At 38.3% G+C, this 26,376-nt stretch overlaps 1 protein-coding gene across 1 annotated transcript; it reads left to right on the forward strand.

Moving 5' to 3' along the window:
* The first annotated feature begins 23 nt into the window (after window positions 1-23).
* SPCS2 (signal peptidase complex subunit 2) lies at window positions 24-25,517 on the forward strand. Its single transcript, XM_026010477.2, has 5 exons — window positions 24-178; window positions 14,375-14,458; window positions 15,198-15,358; window positions 17,369-17,503; window positions 24,635-25,517. The coding sequence occupies exons 1-5, from the start codon at window positions 65-67 to the stop codon at window positions 24,819-24,821; spliced, it is 681 nt and encodes a 226-aa protein (XP_025866262.1). The 5' UTR covers window positions 24-64; the 3' UTR covers window positions 24,822-25,517.
* The last annotated feature ends 859 nt before the right edge of the window (window positions 25,518-26,376 follow it).

Here is a 26,376-nt window from a genome sequence, read left to right on the forward strand (position 1 = left end):
CCGTCGGCCTCAGCCAATCGGCTTCGGACAAGTAGGAGGGGAGGGAGACGCAGAGACAGACAAGATGGCGGCGGCGTCTGCACAGGGCGGGAGAACTGGTGGTGGCGGAGGCAGTAGTGGGCCCGGCGGTGGTCCTACCTGCGGGTCTGGCAGTGGCCGCAGCGGCTTGTTGGACAAGGTGAGGAGCCTGTTCTTGGGGACAGCCGAAACCTGGGGAGGCCCGGGAGGCGGCGAGCCCACCTTCCCATCCCCGCCCCCCTTTTCTTCCGTGGCTTCTCGGCGGGTAGTCCTCGTCTGGCCCACCTTCAGAACCCTACAGGCGCTTGTAGCCCGATGTCTCCATGCCTCCAACTCCAGCTCTCTCTTCATCAGGCCTTCTTTCCTTCTTGGAAGTGTGCCTGGTCCTTAACGCTAGCCACCACAGCTTCTTAGGTTGATTTCATTATTCCTACGTTTCAATGCAGACGACACTTTTCCTCGGAGGTGCTGTGGGACCACAGTTGATGTGCCCATTTCACTGACGGGGAAAACTGAAGCCTGAAGGAATGAACGCAGCTATTCGAAGTCAGTAGTCCCCAGACTCTCCACTACGACCACCACACTTGGGTGCTGCTACAGATTTCAAGTGCTCACTGGCCTTTTGCTTACTGAAGTTTGTAGGCGTTTTATTACGATACTCAAAATACTGAATTTACTTGAGTATTTACTTACCTTATTGGGCTGACTGGAAGCCTCTAAGATTTTTTTTCCCTCGTCGTCTTCACCCTCCCCCCCCCTCCTTTTTACCCCTCTGCCTGCTACCGAGGGCAGTAAGTGACACGAATTCATGAGCTTGTTGCCTTCTCTGGGTTGGCTCTTTGCCTCTTCACCATCCGTTCTTTTTTTTTTTTTTTTTTTTAACTGAGGTGCTATCAACAGGGCTTAAAGGAAAAGAAAAAACAGAAAAGTGTGCTCCTCGGTTGGCCCATCTTGCCCTTTGCAGAGCATCCTGGAAGAAACAGTTGCATGGAGATGTAGGTCCTAGTACTGGTTTTGCCTCTGATTTAGCTGTGTGACCTTGAAATACACTTGTTCTCCCTTTGTTGCCTCATTTGTAAAATGAGGGACTTAGCTTAAAGTTCCCTTAGTCCCTTCCAGTTCTCTCATTGTAGGAGTTTGAGGAGAAACGTTAAGCATGGGGCCTTTAATATAGTAAATAGGATTTTTTTTGCTGTAATGGAAAGCAGCTTTCAGACATCCTTGTGCCTAACACATGGTAGATGCCTAAGAAAGAAATAGGTGAACATATAGAGGGGTTCAGATCCAGGTCTTTTTGCCTCTATTTTTGGGTGTCATTGGTTTTGAATCGCATGGTTCTCACTCTTTAACTATCTTAAAGAGAGGGAACATAACACGTTCTGAGGATTGGAATGGTAAATTGCTCCAAGACACGTGAGAGTATTGGGAATTGATGTTCATTTTCATACACAAATCCTGCCTTTCTGCTGATGAGCATCTCACAGCCTGTGCTCATCCTGTTCCATTCACTGTTCTTGCTGTTCCCTCCGTTTGGATCGTCACTAGCAAACATTAAGCATGGACATTTTTTAAAAAAATATTTTATTTATTCATGAGAGACACACACAGAGAGAGAGAGAGAGAGAGAGGCAGAGACACAGGCAGAGGGAGAAACAGGCTCCATGCAGGGAGCCTGACGTGGGACTCGATCCCTGATCTCCAGGATCATGCCCTGGGCTGAAGGCTGCGCTAAACCGCTTGAGCCACCCTGGCTGCCCAAGCATGGGCATTCTATCCTAAAGAGTATATGGCATCATTGTGTTATTGAAAGAACCTGGATTTGAGGACCATAAGATTTAGGCTTTGCTATTTTCAAACTCTGTGAAGACTGGCAGGTCAGTTAACCATACTAAGCTTACATTCTTATCTGAAAGAGCATGGTTTTTGGGGAGAATTAAATGAAATGATATACATGAATGATCGCTGTAACCTATAGTGTCTAATATACGTATGTAGTGGCAGAGGAAGAAAACCAAGAATCCCAACTGTGAGAAAGTACTCAGTTTAGCTGATTATAAGACAATATTAAAAGTATTTGGTGTATTCAGATGTGTGCTTTTTACAGAAATTGAAATGAGAGAGAGAGTGATCACTGAGATCTAACTGATAAGGGGGTGAGTGCCCCATGGGAAGACCTCATGTCTGAGGATGGAGCTGGGACCTTGTTTTGGGAGAGAAGGGCAGCATACTAGGTAAGAATGTCCTTGAGCAGATGGTGCCTGATATTTCAGGTAGTGAGTTGACTAGACTGTTCTCTAAGAGACTTGTAGTGACATGAAGATAGAATTGGATTGAAGAGAGCATGGATTGCTTGGAGTAATCCAAGCTGTTGAAAAATTTTGAGACTATATAAAGTGGTTTTCAGAAAATTAGATTTAGAAATTAAAAGCTTTCTAACAAGGCCTTATACCATACAAGTGTATAGGGCTTATTATAAAAAGAAAGACGTTTGAATTCTAGTATAGCTTGTTAAAAGCCACATGGCCTTGGATAGGTTACATTGTATTACTGAACTTAAATTTACTTATATAAATAATGTGGATTCCCATAATGTATTATGGGCTTGTGAATATTGAATTGTACAGTATTGGTTAAGTGTTCTTTGTGAACAGCTATAAAAAAAAAAAGACCAGATGATGAGAACCCCAATTTGAGTATCAGCAATAGATAAAGGCTTCACAAAGGAGCATTTGACAGAATTAACCAAGCAGTGAGGGCCATAGAGGATAGAAAATATGATATGCTTAGCTGCTTTTTCTCGGAAAACTTCATTTCAGCTTTACATCGAGTTATCCTCCTCTGAATTCTCTAGCATTTATTGCACATGGGAATTAAACTGTCACTTAATATGACATACTGTCTTATTTTTTTCTACCAGTTTGTATTTGTCCAGTTTCCCATGAAAGATCCTTATAGTTCTCTGAGGAAAACAACACAGAATAAGTACTTGCAGCATTAAATTTAGCAGAGAAAAAACTCTCAGATCTGCCCCGTCAGTCTTCAGAAATTGCCTTAGAGAATGGTGCCTCTAATTGTCTGAAAACTGAAGGTACTGTGGAAGAGAAGATGGGGAAAATGTTATTCTCAGTGGAGCAGGATCTGAATGAATAGAGCAGCTTTTGCTCTGTGGGAGTGAGAGGCTGTTACCTTTAAATTTCTTAAATTTTATTTGTCTTTATTTTTTTTTTTGGAGGATTTTTATTTCCTGCACCTGTAGTTTCACTTGCCATGAAGAAATATAATAAAGAGAGATATAAGTGTGCTTCAACGTGCTTCAAGCTTTCCCTAAGCAGATGTGAATGTCTGCTCCTGAGAAACTGACTTGGGGAACAAAGCAATTCTAGTTTCCTGATCTTAAAAATAGGTATGCAAATGTAATCTTCCAGCCTCCATCACAGAATAACTTAGATCATTGCAGTAAGTTATTTTGCCCAAAATACATCAAAGTATTTTGTTCTGCATAGCAGGCTATAAAGAAAAATTACTTGCTTAATTATTTTTATTTTTTAAAGATATTTATTTATTTATTCATTCATTCATTCATTCATTCATTCATTCATGAGAGGCACACAGAGACAGAGAGAGGCAGAGACACAGGCAGAGGGAGAAGCAGGCTCCATGCAGGGAGCATGACGTGGGACTCGATCCTGAGTCTCCAGGATCATGCCCTGGGCTGAAGGCGGCACTAAACCGCTGCTGAGCCACAGGGGCTGCCCTGCTTAATTGTTTTAGCGATCAAATTGACATGTGGTATTAAACCATGCTTTCCAGAACTATATCCAGGTCCTTTTAACCTTGTACATGGATTTCTGTCTCCTGGCTGGATTTGTTTAGGCTATTAAAATTGTTTTGGCTATGAAAATGTGGTATTAAACTGTTTTTTAGAAGCTCTATTCAGACCCTTTTTACTTCATACCTATTTAAATTCATTTCTGTCTCCTAGTTCATGATTGTAATGCAGAGCTTTTGTATCTTAGTAGTTGAGAACACAGGCTCTGGAGCTAGCCTGTCTGGCTTTGAATCCTGGCTCTGCCATTTGGCAGATACGTATTCTTAGGCAAGTTAATAAATTTCTTTGTATCTTGATTTCCTCATCTGTAGAGTGGGAATAATAATATTTACCTTAAAAGGTGTGTGGCACTATGTCTAACACATAGTACTTAATAAAATATATATAGCTACTACGAACTAGCTAGTTATTGTGGACTTCAGCTTCCTCAGATACATATTTTTTTCCTAACATCGTATAAAGATACCAGACTCCATTGGGGCTTTAGTTAAAAATACAAATTACTGGACCTCATCCCAGACCTGAATCAGATTCTTGAGGTGGGACCTGGACAGCCTCATGTTTTTAAACATAGCTATTTATTTCTTCCTCTACATTTTAACAGTAACTTCCAGGTTGAGAACTATTTTAGATTACTTTTTAAATCCCTTCTGGTTCTGATATATTAAAGGTTTTTTAGTTTGTTTTTGTTTGGTTTGTAACCGTTCTGCTTAATCAATTGTGGTTTCTCTAAAATCTAATGAAGAGATTTTGAAATTTGTCTGTTCCAGCATCCTCATTGTATAGACATGGACAGAGTTGAAGAGGGGGAGATGAAGCAACTTGCCCAAGATGAGACATTGAGTTAGTTAGACTTCCAGAACCTGGCACTTCCCAGTTCTTAATCCAGTGCTTTTATTGTACTTAGTACATTGACTCTCATACTGGAGCAGGCCTTGTGCTGGCTACTGCAGTAGTGGAAAGAGCATTTGTTTTGAGGTTGGAAGACCTAGGTTCAAGCCTTTTCTTTGTCCCCCATCAACCGTGTGTCCTTAGGTATTAAAAATTGTTTTGGCTATGAATCTCCTTTGGTCTCTTCAGTGGTAGCTTGTGTAAGATATTGTATGCCTAAACCCTAACCCACCTCTGACAAAGACGATGAATGGTTTTATAGCATTGCTGTAGTTGGTGTGTATGTGTGTGTGTTAAGGAACCAAGATACTGGCTTTTTAACATTGTTTTGCAAACTAAACTTTAATGACATCTCAAAACTCATTATTTTTTACTTCAAAATTTAAAAATCTTGTGTCAAAGGACACTATTAAGAAAGTAAAAAAGATAGTCCATAGAATGAGAGAAAATATTTGCAAATATTTCTGATAAGTGTCTAGTATCTAGACTATATAGAGAATCTTAACCCAATAATAAAGAGACTAACTTAAAAAAAAATTTTTTTAAAGTAGAGTCTATACCCAGTGTGGAGCCCAATGTGGAAGCTTGAACTCATGACCCTGAGATTAAGACTTAAGCTGAGATCAAGAGTTGGATGCTTAACCAACTGAGCCACCCAGGTTCCCCAAGACAAACTAATTTTTTTTTTTTTTTAAAGATTGTATTTATTTATACATGAGAGAGAGAGAGGCACAGACACAGGCAGAGGGAGAAGTAGGCTCCATGCAGGGAGCCTGACGTGGAACTCAATCCCAGGTCTCTAGGATCACGCCCTGGGCTGATGGTGGTTCTAAACCGCTGAGCCACCCAGGCTGCCCACAAACTAATTTTTAAAAGAGTAAAGGATTTGAATGATATTTTTCCATATGAAGATATACAGATGACCAATAAACACATGAAAAGATGCTCAGCATCATTTGTCATTAGAAAAATGCAAATCAAAACCACAGTGAGATACTACTGAGATGCCTATAATAATAATTTTTAAAAGAAAAGAAAAATAACCATTGTTGATGAGGATGTGGAGAAATTGGAACTCACCTATGTTTCTGTACCATAATGTAAAATGAATGCAGCCACCTTGAAAAACATTGTATTGGTTCCTCAGAAAGTTAAATATAGAATTACCATATGATTTAGCATATTTCACTCCTTGGTATACACACAAGAGAATTGAACATGTATGTCTATACATAAAAATTTGTACACAAATGATCATAGCATTATTTACAGTAACCAAAAGGTAGAAGCAACAAGTGCCCAGAAAGTAGATTAGTGGTTACTGGAAGCAAGGGATAGGGAATGACTACTTATGGGGTTTATTTTAGGGTAATGAAAATATTCTAGAATTAATGGTGATGGTTATACAACATAAGTATAGTAAAAACCATTGCATTGTCCATTTTAAACAGTAAGTTTTATGGTATGAGAATTATATCTCAGTTTAAAAAACTCATTTCTTTTTGTCTTTACAATGTTTATGGAGTAACTTCTAAAGTTCCAAGTTATAATTTTTTAACCAGTCATTCACAATTACGTAACACAGTCCTATCACAGATGTTAACAATTTCCATCTGCCCAGGTCCCTTTTTTTAGCTGTTGCTTGCACCATTTCTCTGCTCTGATCTCTGTTTTGTCAAATTTCAGTATTAGTTTTTTGTATTATTTGAACTTTGAATAGTAGTTGACTCACTGATAACTTCTTTCTTAAATGTGGTCTTTTTTTATAAGATTATATTTTTTCATGAGAGACACAGAGAAGAGGCAGAGACATAGGCAGAGGGAAAAGCAGGCTCCACGCAGGGAGCCCGGTGTGGGACTCGATCCCAGGAACACGCCGTGGGCCAAAGGCAGGCACTAAACCACCAAGCCACCAAGGGATCCCCTAAATGTGGCTTTTAGAGGATCAGTTGTTCCTAGTTTTCCTCCTTCATTAGCTTCTGTCTTTTGCACTGTTTTGTCTTCTTCCTGACCTGTAAATATTGGCAAGCCCCTCTCCTCTATCTACATTGATTCCAAGGAGATACCAGTGTCATGGCTTAAATACCATCTGTGGATTGATGACTTCCATATTTGAATTTTCAAACTGGACCTGTCCTTTGAGCCCCAGACTTTTATGTCCCTATTGCCTACTTGCCATGTCCATGTGAATATCTAATAGGTATACTAGACTTAAGTAGCCAGGACCAGTCTACTTACCTTGTTTCTCTGGTGTTGCCACTAATTTTCATGCTCATAATTAACACATGGTAATTTCTCTGTCAGGTGCCTCATTTACTACTACTTTTCCTTCTTTGCAGCCTGTATCCTTTTTCTAAATTGGGAGAGACCTTTCAAAGAGACCTAATACATGAGAAAGTGTATTAGTTTTTCTTAGAGCCATACTTAGCTCTTCCTAAATGAGAGCAGGATCCTATTGGCACTGCTCACCTCTGGTAGCCTTCATCTCTCTAGTGCAAATTGAACCTTTTGAGTTTTACTGCCCTTTATTAAGCGAAGGAACTTTATGAAGCAATTCATTGAGGTCTTTATCACTGCATAACTTCTATTTTCGCTTTTATTAAAATAAAAATAGAAGTGTTCATGCTGTTATTCCGTACTCAAGACAATTTTGTGTTATTGGACATGTCCTTATTGACCAAGGATTTTGTCCCCCCCCCCCCTTTTTTTTTTTTTTTTGCCTTTAAGGCCAGAAGATGCATGGGGAACAGGAAAAGCCTGTAAACCCTCAATCAAGTCAGAAAATGCCTTCCTGCACTATATATATATATATATGCTCAAGACCTGGATCGTGTTTGATACCCTTCTGAAGTCCTTAGGAGGTAGAGTTCTTAATGCCATATCTGCAGTGAAATGTCTTTGTAGAACCTTTTATTATTCAAATTTGCAGCAGAATGAGCCTTTGTAATGTTCTGTCAAAGCCATCTAATGCTTATTTTCTATGAACTGGTTAGCCATCTAGATCTGGCAACAGGTATATGATGGTCCAATAGAGTTTTATCTCTTAAGTTGGTACTGACGGAGAAGTGATCTCCTTAAACTAGGACTTCCTCAGCTGTATTTTCAGTTAAATTGCAGTTGGTTTTAAAGGGAGGGAAATGGAAAATTCAGATATATTCTGTGGGTTTCGTTGGCATATTCAAGATTAAAATCTTTTTAAGATTTCTTTATGTTATGTAACTATAACTTATTAGGTAAGAATCAGGATACTTCATGTAGCTGTCACTTCAGGGATTTGTGTCTTTTTCTTTTGTTTTCGGGGGTAACCAATAACTCCTTTCCTTATGCTTTTGGAAAGCAATGTGGAATAGTGAGAAAGAGAATGGCTTTTGAAATCATGAAAACTCAGTTGAGTCCTGGCTTTACCACTTCCTGGCTGTCACCTTATGCAAATTTCTTAAACCCTAAGTGTTATCTGTAAAAGGAAGATATTAGTCAGTTTGAGCTGCTTTATCAAAAATACCGTAGGTTGGGTAGCTTAAACAACTGAAATTTATTTCTCATGGTTCTGGAGGCTGGGAAGTCCAAGATCAGGGTGCCAACATGGCTGGGTTCTGGTAATGGCCTTTCTACTGCTTGTGGACAGTCTTCTTTACTCACATGGTAGGAAGCAGAAAGAGTGGAAGCAAGCTCTCTTGTTTTTTTTTTTAAGGGCACTATTCTATCTCATGCAGGCTCTACCCTCATGACCTGATTTCTTCCCAAAGGCCAACCTCTTAATACTATCACATTGAAATTAGAATTTCAACATCTGAACTTTAGGGTAAATGTAAATATTTGTCCATAGCAGGTGGTAATTTTTCTTAATGGGGTTATCATAAGGATTAAAAGAGATGGTGTATATAAAATATTTAGTTCAATATGTAGGACACATGTACTCAGTAAGTAATACCTATGGTTATACCTCCCTTAAATTCTGTGGATAAGAACTGAGTGAGATTATTTTAGCCTTATATGCATCTGTTAAGTTTAAACTGAAAGTTGACATTTTAGAAATCTTTTCCTTCCCTTTTTTTCTTTATAAGACTTTATACATCTTTTCAGTAAGTAGCTGTTGACACTATGTTATGTCCCTGATCTGAGGAACATAAAAATACATGTAGTTCCTGTTACTGAGGGAGATGTTATATAAATCCAGCTAAGCATGATACAGTATATTAGTTTTACATAATTAATAGCAACAATGGTAGGTAATTTTTAATAAGTACTTGTATACCAGGCATTTTGCTGTGTTTTATAATTACAGTAATTAAGCCTCATACTAACGTGTGAAATAGATATTTTTATCATCTTCATTTTACAATTGAGCAAAGACTGTAGTAAGATTAAATTATTTGCCCAAAATCATACATAAATCGGAAGAGTGAGAACAGTAGTCTGACTCCAAAGCTGTAGCTTTTAACCACTATAATTGTGCTACTTTGCATAAGGGCCATAAACAAAATCTGCCTTGGGGTTGAGTTCAGAGATTAATAAGGCAAGTTAAAAATAAGTTTCTATCACTGAAGAAGGGACAATTTTATGGTGAACCATGTATTTTGTAAGTTAGCCCTAAGTAATTTTGTTGCCTGTCACATACTGGCTGTGTGACACTTAATATCCCTGAATGCTAGTTTTCTAATCTGGAGGGCATTGGTTTCAAGACAGAGGATCTGCTTAGAGTCTAGCAGTGGTACTAGCAGTTTAACAGTGGATGAGAATTGACCTGTGTAAGGGACATCATCTTGAAATTTTAGATACACAACATAAAGAACTTTGTGTAACTTTGTCTAGAAGGGAAAAAGCATTGTATGAAGGATCAGGAATCAGAATGGCTTTAGGAATCCCATAAACTATTGAGACAATGGAATAAACTTTAAAATTTTTGAAGAGAACTTACTTCTCTTAAGTGTGAAGGTAGAATAAAAAGACATTTTCAGATGTGTAGTCTCAAAATTTATTTCCCATCTGCATTCTTCAAGGAAGCCACTGGAGGATATGTTCACCAGATCAAGGGAATAGTAAACCACAAAAGGAGAAACATGGTTATCAAAAAGAGAAAACATGGTTATCTAAGAAAAGGAAGTCCAGCCCATGAGGAGGTTAAGGGAAATAGTAAATGGTAAAAGGAGATTCTAAGGTGATAGCTATACAGCAGCCCTGGAAAGCAGTCCACGCAGATCAAAGCAGGTCAGGAGGCTCCAAGACCCAACTTCTCTAAAAAGATGAAATTCACAGAATGCGGAATACTTTTGCACATATTGAGAAGAGACTTAAACAATTGAGAGAATTCGAAACTACATTGGTGATAAATAATTGATTTAAAACAATAACCAAAATGACAGTAGCTCCAAGGAAAACAAAAAGCTATCAGGAAAGAAAAAGTAATCCTGGTGTACTATATAACTCATCTGTGAATAGCATTTATAGTCATAACGTACAGTTCAAATAATGATCTAGCCAAAAGTTAAGCTCTTATATAAGACCAAATCACTAGTACTCTGCTATGACTGTATTAAAAAGATGGTGGTGGAAAAGCTGGAAAAATTAATACTTGTGTTGCAAGGGATGAAATGGCTCAATTTCCTCTTTCATGGTGAAAAGTCAATAGATCAATAGATTTAATGCCACAAACTGAAAAATTTAAAAATAATATAAACATGTTTTATAGAGATGAATATATTTTAAAAATCAAAAGGAGTGTCTCTGCAGAATGATATTGACAGTAGCAATGGTCTTAAAGTCAGTACCAGTGATTGTTGCTTGGGCCCAGTATATATGTATCTGTAATATGCAGGAGGGAATGTGGGAAAGAGAAACTGAGGAAGTTCTGCTAGGAACTTCTAGCAGAAGTTACCCCATCTGCTAGATCTTAATTGGCAGTATTGCCGGTATCAGCAATCCCGAGACTCCTTTTTCAGTGATTTATTAGAAGAAATCACAGGATTCGGTAAATAGTTGTATTCGACTCAGTGTGTAGTTGTACTTTACTTCAGCAAAGGGTAAAGGTGTATAGAATGGAAGTCTGGAGGAAATCAAGTGCAAGATTCCAAGAGTCTTCTCCCAGTAGAGTCCAGAAGCTATGCTTAATTCAACTCTGGCAACAGTGATCTGGCAGTGACAGTACCTGTGAAGTGTTGTCTGCCGAGGAAGCTCATTAGAAACCCAATGCCCAGGTTTTTTTTCTTTTTTACTGGGGGTTGATTAAGTATGCGGCCTCTGTCTAGCCTGTGCCAAAATTCCAGACTCCTAGAAAGGAAACTGATGTTTAGCATAAACTATATTATTTACACAGTTTAAGCGCAGCGAGCCACTCATCACTTCGGGAAAGTTTTATATCACTGTAAGCGACTGTTTACCAGACAACTTTCCAATACCAGCCTTTCTAGCAGGCCTTTCTAAGGATATCAGTCTCAGGCCTATATTACCTCTTTTCTGCACTGAGCCTTTTTTCATAATTTATCCTGTGAGGTCCCACATGAAAGAAACCAACTTTGCTTTGCCTTTTTATTACAAAAGGAAAGCAATTTGCATTTATAGTTGAGGAAGGTAAGAGTGAGAGAAAAGTTTCTAAAATGCCCTGAATAGCATTAGAGAGAAAATGAATGAGTAGCATACATTTTAGTTGATGAGCAGTTTTGGGAACGACAAAATAAACCAGAAAAATAAGTACTTAATGGCCACCCTCCTTCCCTTTCTTAGATGTCTCTGTACTACAACAGAGATACTATCTTCTCTGAAATAAAGGTTTTTTCATGCACCCAAAATAGATTATACTCCCATCTCTTCAGAAATCATATTATAGGGACACCTGGGTGGCTCAGTTGTTGAGCATCTGCCTTTGGCTCAGGGCATAATCCCAGGGTCCTGGGATTGAGTTCCACATCGGGATCACTGCAGGAAGCCTGCTTCTCCTTCTGCCTGTCTCTGCCTCTCTGTGTCTCTCATGAATAAATAAAATCTTTTTTAAAAAAATCATATTATAAACTTTCTTTGTGATTCAGTAGAAACGTTCCTGTGCCACTTACTGAATATTACTTGTAGGTACCAGGCTGAGGAAGTGGAGCTAGGGCCATTTCAGCACATGCTGTAATCATTGCTTCTATGTTTTATCCCCTGAAATTGCCAAGGAATTACCCTCTGAACTGTAAAGGCAAGTTTCTTTTCTGTGATGCCCAGCAGGTAATAATGTGAAGCTGAGTGTCTATGAGAATATGATTTTTCTTTTTTGGAATGACTCCAAAATTTTTTAATGACTTTGTTTCACAAATAATTTGAATTGTGAATTCTGGCTGTACAAGTTTCTTTTGCTTGCTGTTATCAAAATGGAATTTACTTAACTAAGTGTAAGTGAGCTATTTAGCTATAAAACCTATTAATTTCTCCTTGGTTCATCTGTATTTTTAAAATTAGGTGCCAAGTTTGATTTGTAGACTGGCAGGCTGCGAGAATTAATATTATCGCACGATTTTCTTATTATAGCTGCCATGAGTAATTTTCTCCAAGAAAATTCTTGTTTTTATGAGACACAAAAGGGAAAAAACTTTGACTTTTTAATCACTTGAAGTATTACTGTTGTAGTTCTTTTTTTTTTCACTCAACAAACTTCACAGAACAGTTTTTCTTTTTTGCATAATAGTATATAGTATCACAATTTTTAAAAAACAAGTTTGATGAATTCTATTTCTACATTTCTTTAATATCTTTTCAATTACTTTTTAGATATTTATTCTGTCTCCTTATTTCTTGTATGCAGTATCTCTCATATTGTGCTCAATCAGAAAGATAAATATGAAGTTCTCTTCTCTTTCAGTAAAATCTGTTCTAAAGCCAAGCAGATTTTGGATTGCCTGCTGGTTTGTAATTTTTATGAAATATGGTATTTGTTCACTATCAAGTGAACAAAAAAATTAAGAATTGAGCCTTATGGTCTATAAAAGACAGGTTTATCAAATTATTTGTTAACACCCTGTTCCACTTAAGCTATGTTCATATAATCATTTGCATTTGAAAACATTTTTTACTATATAAAATGTTCACATGTTTACAAAGTTTAAAGGCATTCTTTTTAATCAAAATTTGAAGTGCTTTGAAAAAAATATTTTAAAAGGCATACATTGAGAAGTCAGTCCCATCCATGTCCCTTGACCTTCTCAAGATATCTCGGTGCACCAGTTTGTTTAACCAGTCCCCTATAGTTGAGTACTTGACTTACTTTTCCTATTAAAAACACTGCTGTGGGATGCCTGGGTGGCTCAGTCAGTTAAGTGTCTACCTTTGGCTTAGGTCATGATCCTAGCGTCCTGGGATCCAGCCCCATATTGGGCTCCTTCCTCTGTGGGGAGCCTGCTTCTCCCTCTGCCTGCCACTCCCCCTGCTTGTGCGCGCGTGCTCTCTCTCTGACAAATAAAATCTTTAAAAAAAAAAAAAACTGCTGTAGTGAGGAACTTCGAATATTATTTCATGTGTATGAAGATACAGAAAAATTCCCAAAAGTAGAATCCAAGGTGCTAAATTGTCTTAGTATGTGTTGTACCATTTTGAATTATTACCAACAGTGTGTGATACAATCATTTGATTCTAACTAGTACGGTATTGGGGAACCTTTCTAAAACCTCTGTAGATGAGAGAAATTGAAGTGGAGTTTGTCCAAAGTCATATAACTACCTGATAATGGGACTTGATTTTTAATTCAAAATGTTGTTTCCAACAGACTACACTAGATTTGCTGTTTTCCTACAGTTAAGACATGCTGGTAATATATAAACATTGTTAGCTGACAAATATGTATTAAAAGAGACTTTTCTCATTTTGTTAGTGTCTGCAGGTTCATAGATGTAAATTGTCTAAATTTTGTGGTCATAGAATGCAAGGATGAACAAATTGAGTTCTTCCTTGTTCCCACATTTGGGTAAAATGAGGATGGGGTATGTGAGTTCACACTGTAGTCTCTGTAGCCCAGGTAAGTGTTCTGGTTTGGGTCTGGTAGACAAAGCTTTCCAGCATGGAGACTGGCAACACCATTGAGTACCACCTGACTCTAGAGACCTAGTCTCCTTCAACTTCATTTTTTTAAGTATTTGTCTTTTAGCTGTCCAACATCAGAGGACAAAGAGTAAATGTACATATACTTGAAGATGCTCTTGTTAAGTAAAAATTCAACCAGGTAACCTTTAAAGATTGAATTGGCTTTAATAAGAGATTCATGAATTGGGCAGCATCCCATCTAGCAAGTAGAAGGAGGTTCCAAAAGGCTACAGAAACAGATTTTGAAAGCTAGAGAGGGAGTAGAGATAAAAAAAAAGAGAGAGAGCGAAGCCATTGTTTTAGACAAGGTTGCCCTAAGAGGACTGGTAGGAGCCTATTAGTAAATTTCCTAGTGCTGACCAGGATATTCCTCTGTTGATTGATTAAAGGATATGTTTCATGGGGGTTGAAACTGCAGTTAGGTTAGGTACTAGATCTTAGTTTACTGACTCGAGGTCTTAACCTAAGTGACACCATTTTGGGCCTGTGAGGGGGTGGGTGGTGGTTTTTTTAAACACTCTTACGGAAGTAGTTCATTTTACCCTCAGTAAGATGCTATGCTTCTTGATGCACAACTGTTCTGTTTTACAGTGGAAAATTGATGATAAGCCTGTAAAAATTGACAAATGGGATGGATCAGCTGTGAAGAATTCTTTGGATGATTCTGCCAAAAAGGTATTTTCTTGAGGTGGGAGTCTGTTAGCATATATAGAGCTTACAGCACATCTGCAGGATCTTTTTCTTCTGTAACTTGGAATGACCATAGTTGTTAGTTTTAGGAATTGAGCCATAAAGCAGTTTGGAAATTCTTACAGTAAATGTGGGGAACATGTGTTAAAAATGTTAGCTACCTCAGGCTTCTGTCAAATTCTCTAATTTTTTAATCCAGAAAGATGGTGATCTGTTGTTTTTGAGGTTAGTTAGCCTAGAGCCAAGAGGGTTGAGGGAATATTGGACATCATTCGTGATTAGTCATCTCTGTTGAAAAAGGGAAGAGGGGCACCTGTATGGCTTACTTGGTTGTGTCTGACTTCTTTGGCTCAGGTCATGATCTCAGGGTTGTGAGATCGAGCCTCGTGTTGGGCTCTGCACTGGCCCTGGAGCCTGCTTAAGATTCTCTCTCTCTCTCTGCCCCTCTCCCCCTTTCCTCTTTAAAAGCAGAAAGGGGGAGACTTTTAGCGTCATCCCAGGGAAAAAGTTGAGGATTAAAAAAATGTATGAGCAATTGATGAACTTTTTCTCTGGGACCATTGTGAACAACTTGAGTCTACTTGAACTGATAAAATCCTGATTGGAGAGAGCTATTGGTATTTATATGATTCTTAACATAACTGTTATTATGGAAATTAAGAATAAAAGCAGTTACTAGGAAGGAAGCAATCCTGTAAGCTTGATTCCTTGTTCTTTTTACTAGGTACTTCTGGAAAAGTACAAGTATGTGGAGAATTTTGGTCTGATTGACGGTCGCCTCACCATCTGTACCATCTCCTGTTTCTTTGCCATAGTGGCATTGATTTGGGATTATATGCATCCCTTTCCAGAATCTAAGCCTGTTTTGGCTTTGTGTGTCATATCATATCCTTTATTTATGCTCAGGTTTGTTTTCTAGTGACTATTAAAATCTCTACTGATAATCTTCCCTGCTCCCTACAAAAAACAAACTTTGATTCTGAGGCCTGCTAATGTTAGAATTTAATATTATGAGCTATGGGCATCTATAACCTTAATTAATGATTACCATTGATATTTGAGATTTAATGTGTTTATTTTATCTTTAATTCTATTTAGTTATTAATGTAGCGGTCATTATAATCTGAGTGTGAGTGCCTAATAGCAAAACACACCTTATTGCAAGACCCAGTTCTTATTTCTAGCCTACACATTCCCATTAGACGTGGTCTGCTTCAAGACACTTATTCCAGGATATTGGGGAAGGATCAGATTTTGGAGGTTCAGTTTTCCTTGAAGCTGAAGGGCTGGATTGGAAGGTACTGAGCATGAGATAGAGATGTGGCTTGTATAACATGGAATTAAATCCTATTTTGGAGCTTGAGAACCTGGATTTGAAACCAAGCTGTTTTGTGATCTTGTGATAATAAGCACTTATTGGAAACTGAATGCTGCTCAGTTACAAATATGGGCAATACACAATCAGAATTAAAAAAATTAAGTGAGACATTTTATAGTATGTTTGTTATGTAATCTACTCTCAGATTGTTTCCTTTCCCCTCTCCTTCTATGGTAGAATCATGTTTGTTACCTATCCAGCTTAATTATTTCTCAAAACGCTAAATACAAAGAAATCCTATACTATTACTATAATTATAAAAATTCTGTTTGTAGTAACAGTTTTCTTGTGGTTCTCACCACCTCTTCCCTAAGTCAGTTTGGACATACTGCACTTTTCTTTGTAACTTAAAAAGATATATTGGATGTCTTTTCATGAAGGAATATATAGGATACCTTATTTTCAATAGCCACATAGTATTTTTGAGTGTCTGCTCTGTGCCAGGACTGTACTAATTTAAAACAAATCATTTTGATAGGCAGTTTACTTTTCTTAACAATGGTGTCACTACCTGAAATATTTCTTTTAAACTTTTTTTTTTTTTAAGATTCTATTTATTTATTAATGAGAGAGACACAGAGAGAGAGACGCAGAGACACAGGCAGAGGGAGAAGCATGCTCCATGGAGGGAGCCAGACACGGGACTCTATCCCAGGTCTCCAAGATCAGGCCCTGGGCCGAAGGTGGCGCTAGACCGCTGAGCTACCCAGGCTACCCACTACCTGAAGTATTTCTAAAAGATGTGCTTTGGGGATTTTTCTTTTAGCAAGTCATTTAATAAAGCAGGCCCTGATTTAAAATGGTATTATCCAAATTGATCCCAAATCATAGTCCCAGAATTGGCACCTTGGCTCCTTTCAGTATGAATTGTCCCAGTATGAATTTTTTCACCATTAAGGCAGTTCCAAAGAATATGCCATAGGTTCTGGAGGCAGTTCCCAAAGGAGTTCCAAACAGGTTTAAACAATGAGGGCAACATTATTACAAATATATAGCCTTCCAAGAGAATTACCATGATGGAATTTCATTTGTTCCATTTGTTTTGCTTTAAAACAAAACATGATCTTGCTTTTTTCATTTAAAATCATGAAATTTGGGATCCCTGGGTGGCGCAGCGGTTTGGCGCCTGCCTTTGGCCCAGGGCGCGATCCTGGAGACCCGGGATCGAATCCCACGTCGGGCTCCCGGTGCATGGAGCCTGCTTCTCCCTCTGCCTGTGTCTCTGCCTCTCTCTCTCTCTCTGTGACTATCATAAATAAAATAAAATAAATTAAAAAAATAATAATAATAAAAAAAATAAAATCATGAAATTTTACGTATAATGGTAATGACTTCTCTGTGCTAGACACTAAATGTATATATAAATGTAAGGATAAAAAATAAAATAGCTAAATTTTCGGTGTTTTTTGTACCAAGATGAAACTGTCTTCTTTAGGACTATCATTATGAAAGTTTTCATAGCCCTTGCTTGTCAGTTTGTGTTATTTCATGTGTTTTCTCCTTAACTTTATCTGAACCTATTTTGTTATGATGGGAATCCTGACCATTTATACCTCATATAAGGAGAAGAGCATCTTTCTTGTGGCCCACAGGAAAGATCCTACAGGAATGGATCCTGATGATATTTGGCAGCTGTCCTCTAGTCTCAAAAGGTATGACTCTACTCATAAATCCGTAAATCCTGATGTTGGATTTTCTCTGGGAGTCCAGTTATTTTCAGCAACAGACTATTTTATGGTGTGCTTACTCCATGCAGATCATAGTGCCAGTCATGTAGTATGAAGTAAGGGGTATGAACAGTCTAGGAGGTTTCTCCTAGCATTGTACTTCTGGGATTGTATTAGCATAGAAGTGTTCTGAGGATAAACTGTGGGAGAAAGAACTTTGGTGGAAGGATGATGAAGAATGCCTATCCCTGTGGCCAATAAATAGAGCCAATTAGAGTACAGAGTTGTGAAGGCCAAAGGTGTAAAGTGAGTTATGATTGAAGAACCCCATTAATCTTCTATGTTTTCTGTGATCTTGACTACAGTCTGTAATTAGGAAATTTTGCAGCAGTGCACTCGGCAACTCAGAGAAACACATTTCGGTGTTCTGACCAGCTGTAGGTATAACTTCATGCAGGTGACACCTGAGGTCTTTTTAGGTATCCAGAGTTGGGTTTAAATTCCAGCTTATCGCTTTCTAGCAGTATGGTTTTTCTGTATATCATGTAAACTATTTGAGCTTTAGTCAAAACTGAATTAAAAATGACTCACAGGTTTGTTGGGAAGATGCCAGCTGGTATATGTACCAAGTATAAAAATATCAAACGTCTCTGGAGCATAACAATATACTGGGTATTGTGCCAAGTACATTATCTCATTTAAACCTTAGAACAACCCATTTTATAGATAAGAACACAGACCCAAAAGGTTTAATTAATTCTTCCAGGGCCCTAGAACCCTAAAGTGTATTATTCTAGTAGGTATTCCAGTTCACATCTGAGCCCAGACCCTCATGCTCTTAGTCACTATCCTAAAAACACATGGGACAGGTCCTGGCACATAGTAGGCTCTTAAATTACAAGTACAGTTATTCACATATACGAAGGTAAGTACAGCATCAACGCCAAACAGCCTCTTCTCATTACCAACTTGTGGAGATACCTATGAAGAGGAGCAGAATGTCGTTCTGGTGTTCCAGCTGCATTCTCCTGGAAGAGCTCCCAGCCACCTTTTGACCTCAACCATCATAAATCTATATCTTGTGGCAGACCCCTAAAACAGAATTGCAGAATTCTAGACCCTAGCAACATCTTGATTTCATTATTTTCATGCATATATTCCATTTGATTCATACATTCCATTTCATTCATACGTACGTTCATATACACAATGTGTTTTTTTTAAGATTTTATTTGCGAGAGAGCAGAATGAGAGAGAATATGAGCTAGGAGGAGGAACTGAGGGAGAAAGAGAAGCAGACTCCCCGCTGAGCAGGGAGCCCAACCATGGGGTCTGAGTTGAAGGCAGATGCTTAACTGACTGAACCACCTAGACACCCCTACACAGTATATTTCTTCTTAACAACTTTATTATGATATAGTTCACATACCATACAGTTCATACATTTAAAGTGTACAGGTCAGTGGTTTCTAGTGTGTTTACAGATATTGCAACTATTACCATAGCCAACTTTAGAACATTTTCATCATCTCAAAAAGAAACCCTAAAAAATAAATAAATAAAAGAAACCCTGTGCCCTTTAGCTGTCTTCTTCCTGTCCACCACCCCTCCCTGCCCCATTCCCTCAGTGTTAAGTCACCACTGATGTACTTTCCATCTCTATAGATTTCTTTGTTCTAGATGTTTCATGTGAATGGAATCATAGAATATATGGTCTTTTGCGATTGGCTTCTTTCACTTAGCATAATGTTTCCAAGGCTCATCCATGGTGTGGCATGTATCAATATTTCACTTCTTTTATGCCAAATATTCCATTACATGGCTATACCACATTTTGTTTATCCATTTATTGATGGACATTTGAGTCATTTCCACCTTTTGGCTATTGTGAATAATGTTGCTATAAACAGTCACAAATTTTTGAGCAGACATACGCTTTCATTTCTCAGGTAATGTACCTAGGAGAGGAATTGCTGGGTCATATGGTAACTTTTTTTTTTTTTTTTTTTAAGATTAACTTAGAGTGCACAAGTCGGGGGAGGGACAGAGGGAGAAAGAATCTCAAGCAGACTCTTCACTGAGTGCAGAGCCTGACTCGGGGTTCCATTTCACAATCCTCAGATAAAGGCCAGAGCTGAAATCAAGAGTCAGGTGCTTAACTGACTGAGCCACCCAGGCATCCCGTATGGTAACTCTTTAATTGGTAACTTTTTTTTTTTTTTTTAAGATTTTATGTATTTATTCATGATAGAGAGAGAGAGAGAGAGCCAGAGACACAGGCAGAGAGAGAAGCAGGCTCCATTCAGAGAGCCTGATGCGGGACTCAATCCCGGGACCCCAGGATCGCTCCCTGGGCCAAAGGCAGGCACCAAACCACTGAGCCACCCAGGGATCCTCCAATTGGTAACTCTTTAATTGCTTAAAGAATTGCCAGACTGTTTTCCTACGCAACTGCACCATTTTCAGCCCCACTAGCAGTGTACAAGGGTTCTGATTTTTCCTCATTCTCGCTGATTTTTTACCAGCTGCCACATTATTGTTTCCTGTGGCAAAGAAATATGCCATCTCTGTTCCTTCTCATTGCCGTTCAATACAGATTCACTTCTCTTTCCTTGAAGATAGCTCCCGGCTCATTGGCACTGTCTTTAACATAGCTCCTTTCATTATCCAAATAGATAATGGATTCCAGTTCTCTGGCCTCTCCTCTGATCATTTTGTTTTCTACCATAAATTTGTTTCTACCAATACATAGATCCTGGACATATTCTAGACTTTGCTGATCTGGTAACTAATTACCTTCAATAATTTCAGTTTTGAGTATCTCACTCTCTGACCATTGATTGCTTCTTTTTCTGGTTCTCTTGTCCTAGGGGTCTTCAGCCCCAAAGGCATCTCTGATCCATTGAGCAGGTTTTCATTGTCCCTTTTCTCCTTCATTGTCTCACTTCTTTACCCAACTTAGATTCTGTGGCATTTTGATAGTCTAGTTACTTTCCCTGTCCTAGAGCATCTTTCGTACCTCCTCCTTTATTCTCAAACCTACCTTTCTCTCCCATCTTTACTCTCAGCTTCTTTTGTTGCAGAGATAATTGAAGCAGTCCGAAAGTCTCCTATCATTTGCCTGCTTGCAATGCTCATCAGACTTGTTTCTTCCTGAGTTCCTATCTATAGCCTCTTGTCCATTTGTCTACTAGATTCTCTCACTTACATTTACTTAATGTTTCCCTCTCTGCTGGATCATTCCTTGTGGCATACAAACATGCTGTCATTTCTCCCAACTAAAATTTTTGTTCCTCTTATTCTCCTCACATGGTCTATTTTTCTGCTCCCCTTTTCTTCTGTCACTGTCTCTTGGATCTACTTGTCTTTATTTCTCTTCTCATCTTACTCAACCAGCATTTGATAGTGGACCACTCCTTGTTTTACTTGGTTTTTTAAAACTAGGTTTCTAGGATACTGTAATCTTCTCATTTTCTTCTTACATTAATGTCTGCTTTTTTAGGCTCCTTTGTGATTCCTCATTGTTTAAAGAATAGCTCAAAACTTGAAATGCTGGGCAGTCCCGGTAGCCCAGCAGTTTGGCGCCTGCTTTTGGCCCAGGGAGCGATCCTGGAGTCCTGGGATTGAGTCCCACGTCAGGCTCCCTGCATGGAGCCTGCTTCTCTCTCTGCCTGTGTCTCTGCTTCTCACTCTCTCTGTGTCTGTCATGAATAAATAAATAAAATCTTTTAAATAAATAAATAAATAAATAAATAAATTAATTAATTAATTAATTTGAAATGCCACTGGTGCTTGTTCCTAGCACCTCTTCTCTATCTGTATTCCATTGCTAGGTGTAATCTTGAATTTAGAATTTCATGACTTTAAATACCATCTATATGATGAAGATCTCTGAATCTGTATTTTCATCCTAGACCTCTGTCCTGAACTCCCAGATATATTACAGTTTTCTATTTGACATCAGATCGTAATAAGCATTTCAAAGCCTAACTGCTGTGCCTCATCCAAACCTGTATTCCTGCCCCCGCCCCCATTTTTCTCTATCTCAGTAATGGCACTTCTATCCTAGTTACTCAGGCCAGAACTCAATCATTTTGACTGCTCTCTCAGTCCTTCCAATAGTCTGTCAGCAAATCTTGTCAGCTCTGCCTTCTAAATATATCAGTCTGACCATTTCCCATCTCTTCTGCTACCTCATCTCTCAATTAGGTGACTGTAATAATGTCCTCATAGACCTCCACAGCTGCTCTCTCTGCTCATAGTCTATTTTCAGCATAGCAGGCAAAGTGATCTTTTTAGAACAGAAGGCAGATCAACTCAATCTGCTCCAAACCCTGTTACTCCGAGAAAAATCTAATTCCTCTGTTCTCTGTACTTCACACACATAATACACACCCCTTATCTCCCGTGCCTCTCCTCCTCTCTCATACCATTCTGTTATTCATATTCCAGGCATATTCTTGCTCTGGGGCCATTGCATTTGCTGTGAACTCTGCTTGGATTTTTTTTTTTTTTTCCAGATAGCTTGTTCTTCTCTTCTTTAGGGCTCTGCTCAAATACCTGCTTATTAGTAAAGCCTTTCCTGCCTACTGTATTTAAAACATCCTATGTTTTATCATAATGTTGGTTCTTTCATACACACTGACGTAAAAATCCCAAAAGGCAGAGTTTTGTCTCTTATGTTCACTGCTATATATCTTTAGCATCTGAAAGTGCCTGACATGTATAGCTGAGACTGAATAAATATTATATAATTATTATACAAAAATATTTTTCCTTAAAATATGTTATATAAAATAATTATGTGTTGTATAATTATATAACATATAAGTTATATAATACATAATGTAAAATAAATATTAATGAGAAATTTCTAAAGTGCATCAGATCATAACTCATCAGATCATGCGCTACCATCCAAACCACGGAACTGCCAGTGGAACTGGGCCTAAAAGTTCCCAGATTACTGTGAAATCAACTAACAGCAGTTTACTGGAGTTTGAGAAAAATTTTGAGGTGTTGAAAGTAGCTTAAGGATTTTCACTCATAGCTCTCTGGGTTGGGAATAACTGGCTAGAAAACAGTTTTTTTTTTTTTAAGTATGGTTGACACATGATGTTACATTAATTTCAGGTGTACAGCATAGTGATTTAGCAGCTCTGTAGTTAGCTCGCCACAGGTATAACTACCATGTGGCACCATGCAGTGCTGTTATAGTACATTGACTATACCCCCTATGCTGTGCCTTTTATCCCTGTGACTTACTCATTTCCATAACTGGAAACCTGTATCTCCCACTCCCTTTCACCCATTTTGTCCATCCCCCAGCCACTGGCAATGATCCCTCCCTCTGGCAACTATCAGTTTGTTCTGTGTATTTACAGGTCTGATTCTGCTTTGTGTTTGTTTGTTAATTCACTTGTTTTGTTTTTTAGATTCTACATGTAAGTGGGATGATATATTTATTTTCTCTGGCTTATTTTAGTTTAGCATAATACCTTCTAGGTCCATCCATGTTGTCTGTCACAAGTGACAAGATCTCTTCCTTTTTTATGACTGTGTAATATTTCGTTGTGTGTGTGTGTGTGTGTGTGTGTGTGTGTGTGTATACACACACACACACCACATCTTCTTTATTCATTTATTGATGGACACTTGGGCTGCTTCCGTATCTTGGCTATTGTAAATAATGCTGCAGTAAATATAGGGTATCTGTAGCTTTTCAAATTAGTGTTTTCATTTTCTTTGGGTAAATACCCAGTAATGGAATTACTAGATCATATGGTAATTCTATTTTTAATTTTTTGAGGAACTTCCATACTGTTTTCCACAGTGGTTATACCAATTTACATTCCCACCAACAGTTCAGAGTGTTGTTTTTTCCATATCCTTACTAACACTTGTTATTTCTTAGACAATAATTTATTGAGCTACGATTTTTTGAGCACTGGTTAATAATAGGCACTGTTTTAACAGAAGACAGATAACTCAATCCTCTGCTCCAAACCCAGTCACTCTGAGAAAAATCTAAACTCCTAAGTCCATATTCCTCTGTTCTTTGTACTCCACACACACAATACACACAACACCCCTTATTTCCCATGGCTGAAATGTGCCTTTTATCCTTGTGACTTGGGATAGCGACCCTGAAAACTAGGTTTTCAGATAGTTCTTCTGCAGAAACAAAGGCTCTAGCAGTTGCTTCCTATAAAGATACTAACAGCTTGACAATCCACTGAATATGCCCTAATTAAATGGAGACAGAAAGACATCACGGTCAGGGGGAGGAATATCAGTCTGCTAAAGATTGATTTTATAAACCTTATTGAATGGGTAGAGATAGCAAAGGCCTTCAAGGTACCTTAAGACGTACTTAAGGAATCTCTGGAACTCACATAATAAAAGATATTACTGGCCTGAAATAAGGTAGAACCTGGAACTAGATTGATGACAAGGGCTGAGCAACCTAGAATTGGTGAACATCTGTAAAAACAGAAGTTCTTAATTTATTCATGGAAATTTGTGTACCAAGTGCCAAGCTAAGAATAGAAAACAATATGGAATTGTTGTCCTCAAGAATCTCTGAGTTTAGTGAAGAATGTAGATATGCAAACATCATTTCAATAGATAATTTGATTGCACGGGAGCCTAGCATTAGATCTGGCATATGCTAGGTGCTCAGTATTAGCTGATGATTGATGGTGCAGTGTATGACAAAGGAGAGTAATCTGATTCAATTTGGGAAGGGTATCCCAGAAGAGTTTATGCCCTAATATTAACAAGTGGGAACTAATCCGGTAGATTGGAGAAAAGTATGGACTAGGAAGACCCCTCTAGCCTAGCAAGTGTAAAGTACAGAGGTAAGAGGAGGTGGTCCATAAAACTTAATAATCTATGACAAGGTAGAGGAGGTACACAGTAAGTAAGGCAACATGGCAACACCTATAAATCAGGACTTGTATCTTGAAGGCAATTAGGAACCCCTGGATTTTTTTTTTTTTTTAAGGATACATATGTTTGTTACCTGTATCACCAGTAAGTTCTTCAAAATCACTTGATGCTCTCGTTACTAGTCAAATCTCTATGTTTAGTTTTTGATTTATTATCTTTGCTTAGGTTCGATGACAAATACACTCTGAAGTTGACCTTCATCAGTGGAAGAACAAAGCAGCAGCGAGAGGCCGAGTTCACCAAGTCCATTGCTAAGTTTTTTGACCACAGCGGGACACTGGTCATGGATGCATACGAGCCTGAAATATCCAGGCTCCATGACAGCCTTGCCACAGAAAGAAAAATAAAATAGCCAATTCTAAAAGCAGCCATCTTTGCTGGATCATGCTGAATTTTGGGGTGAGAGAGAAGGAAACAGAACTTAAAATGGATAAAGTAAGATATGTTAAAAATGTCCCTGTTTTGTCCTGAAATTTTAGTCCATTCTGGATAAATAGGATTTTCTAGTTCAGATATGAGAAGTTGTAGCTCTGATATCTAGCTTTAGCCTTGGTCTGCTGATTGCGTTGTTTTGATTTGCTTTTCTGGAAAAGCATTTTTGCTAGCAGCCATACAGACTTCCTCCTTCATACCTAGCAGTACTTCATATTGTAAAACTTTGTGCCATGCAGCATTTGAAGACTCAGTTTTTAAAATTGTTAGCCTGTTGCTGACTTTATTGTGTTAATTCCTATCTCAACAGCTATTTCCCTTAATTCAGGATACAACTTCTTGTGTATGACAGCTTTCCTTCACACACCATTTTTGTGGGTGTGTATATATCTGACTTGGGGAGAATTGGAAAAAAACACAGCTTTTTAATTTGTTTAAAACAGACCTTCTGCCTGTTACATTTTGTGCTCTTAACCAATTAAAGAAGCCAATGGCATTTTTAATTTTATATTGTGTATGTTTTCCACTAGTATATCCCCATTGATTTGTTTGTGCCCTTTATTAACTGCCATTTTCTAAAATTTTTTTCAATAAAAGGAAAGAAGATGTGAAAAAATGGAGTCGTAGTCTTGATGGAAGGAACAGAACAAGTGTTAACAGTCTTACGACTAGAGGTTCCTTTTATTTTTAGGCTGTTTTACTGATCAGAAACCTGTGCAAACCTGTAGATAAGAACTGCTAGCTTTCCAAGGATAACAATAATGACACTCCGTACTTTGTGCCTGCCAATATTCCAAGTACTTGACATGTATTTAACTCACTGATGCTCACAACAGTTCTAAGAAGTAGGTGCTGCTGTTACCCCATTTTATAAATGAGGAAAGCAAGGCACAAAAGTGGAATAACTTGTCACACAGCTGGTATTAGAACTGGAATTTAAACTGGTTTGTCTGGGTCCAGAGTGTGAGTTGGCATCTTTTCCAATATTTTCCCACTATAATCACTTGCCCAAATCCTGTGACCTATGGGAATATTGTCTCTCTTGCTTACAAAAGTACAATTCCAGCTGAGCCTAGTACCTAAGACTTTTTATTCAGTTTATAAGAAATTAATCCTTACCACATTTTCCAATGGGAATGTTGCCCTATCTAGTGCCGCACAGTGGGAGATTATGGAACATCACTGGACAGGGAGTTGAAGCCTTGGATTCTATACCCTTTACTCTTAAAAACTTTGGGTAAGTCATGTAATTCTCTGAGCTTCTGGTTTCCTTTTTTTTTTTTTAAGATGATCATCCTATTCTGTCAGCTACTTGGAGCTTTGAAAGGTGTATAATTGGATAATTGCATTTTTACATGAAGGAGTAACTGTTAGACGGGGGCTGGGGGGGCGAGGCTTGTGGGTATAGAGTATTAATAACCCACCTCTCCACGATGATTTGAGTTCTGTCATACCAGGTGTACCTTTTTCTTTAC

This window comes from Vulpes vulpes, chromosome 11 (assembly GCF_048418805.1).
Source record: "Vulpes vulpes isolate BD-2025 chromosome 11, VulVul3, whole genome shotgun sequence".
NCBI classification, from domain to species: domain Eukaryota; kingdom Metazoa; phylum Chordata; class Mammalia; order Carnivora; family Canidae; genus Vulpes; species Vulpes vulpes.

What these genes read in the sequence shown, in the direction of transcription:
- SPCS2 (XM_026010477.2), top strand. Translation starts at nt 65, where the DNA reads ATGGCGGCGGCGTCTGCACAGGGCGGGAGAACTGGTGGTGGCGGAGGC. An exon ending in TGGATGATTCTGCCAAAAAG is followed by an intron (nt 14,459 to 15,197) that starts GTATTTTCTTGA and finishes TCTTTTTACTAG; the next exon opens with GTACTTCTGGAAAAGTACAA. An exon ending in CTGTCCTCTAGTCTCAAAAG is followed by an intron (nt 17,504 to 24,634) that starts GTATGACTCTAC and finishes ATCTTTGCTTAG; the next exon opens with GTTCGATGACAAATACACTC.